The 1,167-nt window shown below is 38.0% G+C and overlaps 1 protein-coding gene across 1 annotated transcript; it reads left to right on the top strand.

The window, feature by feature from the left end:
- Positions 1 to 969: 969 nt before the first annotated feature.
- Positions 970 to 1,134, top strand: SARC_16779 (hypothetical protein; the record flags this gene model as incomplete). The annotated part of the gene is made up of 1 exon (XM_014289119.1): positions 970 to 1,134. A coding segment is annotated over one exon (165 nt), but the record flags the coding sequence as incomplete, so codon positions are not given.
- Positions 1,135 to 1,167: the final 33 nt, after the last annotated feature.

The raw sequence follows: 1,167 nt of genomic DNA, 5'->3' as shown, positions 1-1,167 counted from the left end.
CACACACACACACACACACACACACATACACACACACACACACACACACACACATATATATATACCAGTCATAAGGCATAAAAGAACTCACAAGTATCACTTGCACGGACGTTTCTTACGTTTTAGAAGATTCTTCAACTCTTTTAAGCAATTGCTCTGAAGGGGGTGGAATATACGGTTTGTCTTTAGGAGGACTGTTTGCTTCACTATATGTATTAGCTGAGTACAATTGCCTAAAGCCGTTCTTCAAAGTCGACTGCGAATGAACATTCCCCCTCAAGTGGGCCGTACGCCAACATGTTGTGACACGCTGGATTGTATATCGCGTCGACATGCTGGTCTATAATGTATGACTACTAAAACAGAACCGCCTTTAATATTTGATGATAAATCCTTCCATAGAAAAGATAGTCCGGCGGGTGGATATAAAGACCTCGTTTGGCAACTAATATACTCTGTGGACTTAATATAAATACATATGCAATATACCCTATTTATCTTCAAGTATATATTCACTTAGCTTGTCTTCATAGCCTTCTATGTACCATAACTATTGAGGCTGTTTTATATACTGTCTCATGTTCAATTTTCAGATGGCTTTCATATTTACAAAAGCCCTCTCGATGACATATACGACTGTGTTGATAAAAAATACGTATTTATAGTTTTTTATAGGTGACGTCATATATTCTACTATATCCGGATGTATCATTTTTCTTGAACAAAATACTGGAAAAAAGACCCGGACCGACCTGCCCCAATACCGGACATATGGACAAATGGAGGACAATCTTAATTTGTATTTCTGAATGTGATATGTATTTATAAATATATTGTGTGGGTTGGCTGGGTTCATTTGAACTAGATATTTATAAAAAGAAGGCAAATAGCTCAATATAAATAAGTCTATTCGAAGCTGTTGGTACTGTATACATACATACATAGTTACTTCATAGATAACCTTACGTTATGTTGCGCACGCTTGCATGTCGCACGGCTACCACAGCCAGTGTATCAGGCAGTAGAAGAACTGCTGTGTTGATCACTAATCGTCTCATTAGCACAACCGAGCGCGATACAAAGGACGATAACGAGTCTAGCAACTTCAGATTTGCCGGAGGTCGCACAAAGCATGTAAGTGGTGAATAAATTTATACGTATATAAAT

This window comes from Sphaeroforma arctica (assembly GCF_001186125.1).
Source record: "Sphaeroforma arctica JP610 unplaced genomic scaffold supercont1.8862, whole genome shotgun sequence".
Lineage (NCBI taxonomy): Eukaryota > Ichthyosporea > Ichthyophonida > Sphaeroforma > Sphaeroforma arctica.
This window is presented reverse-complemented; position numbering and strand designations above follow the sequence as displayed.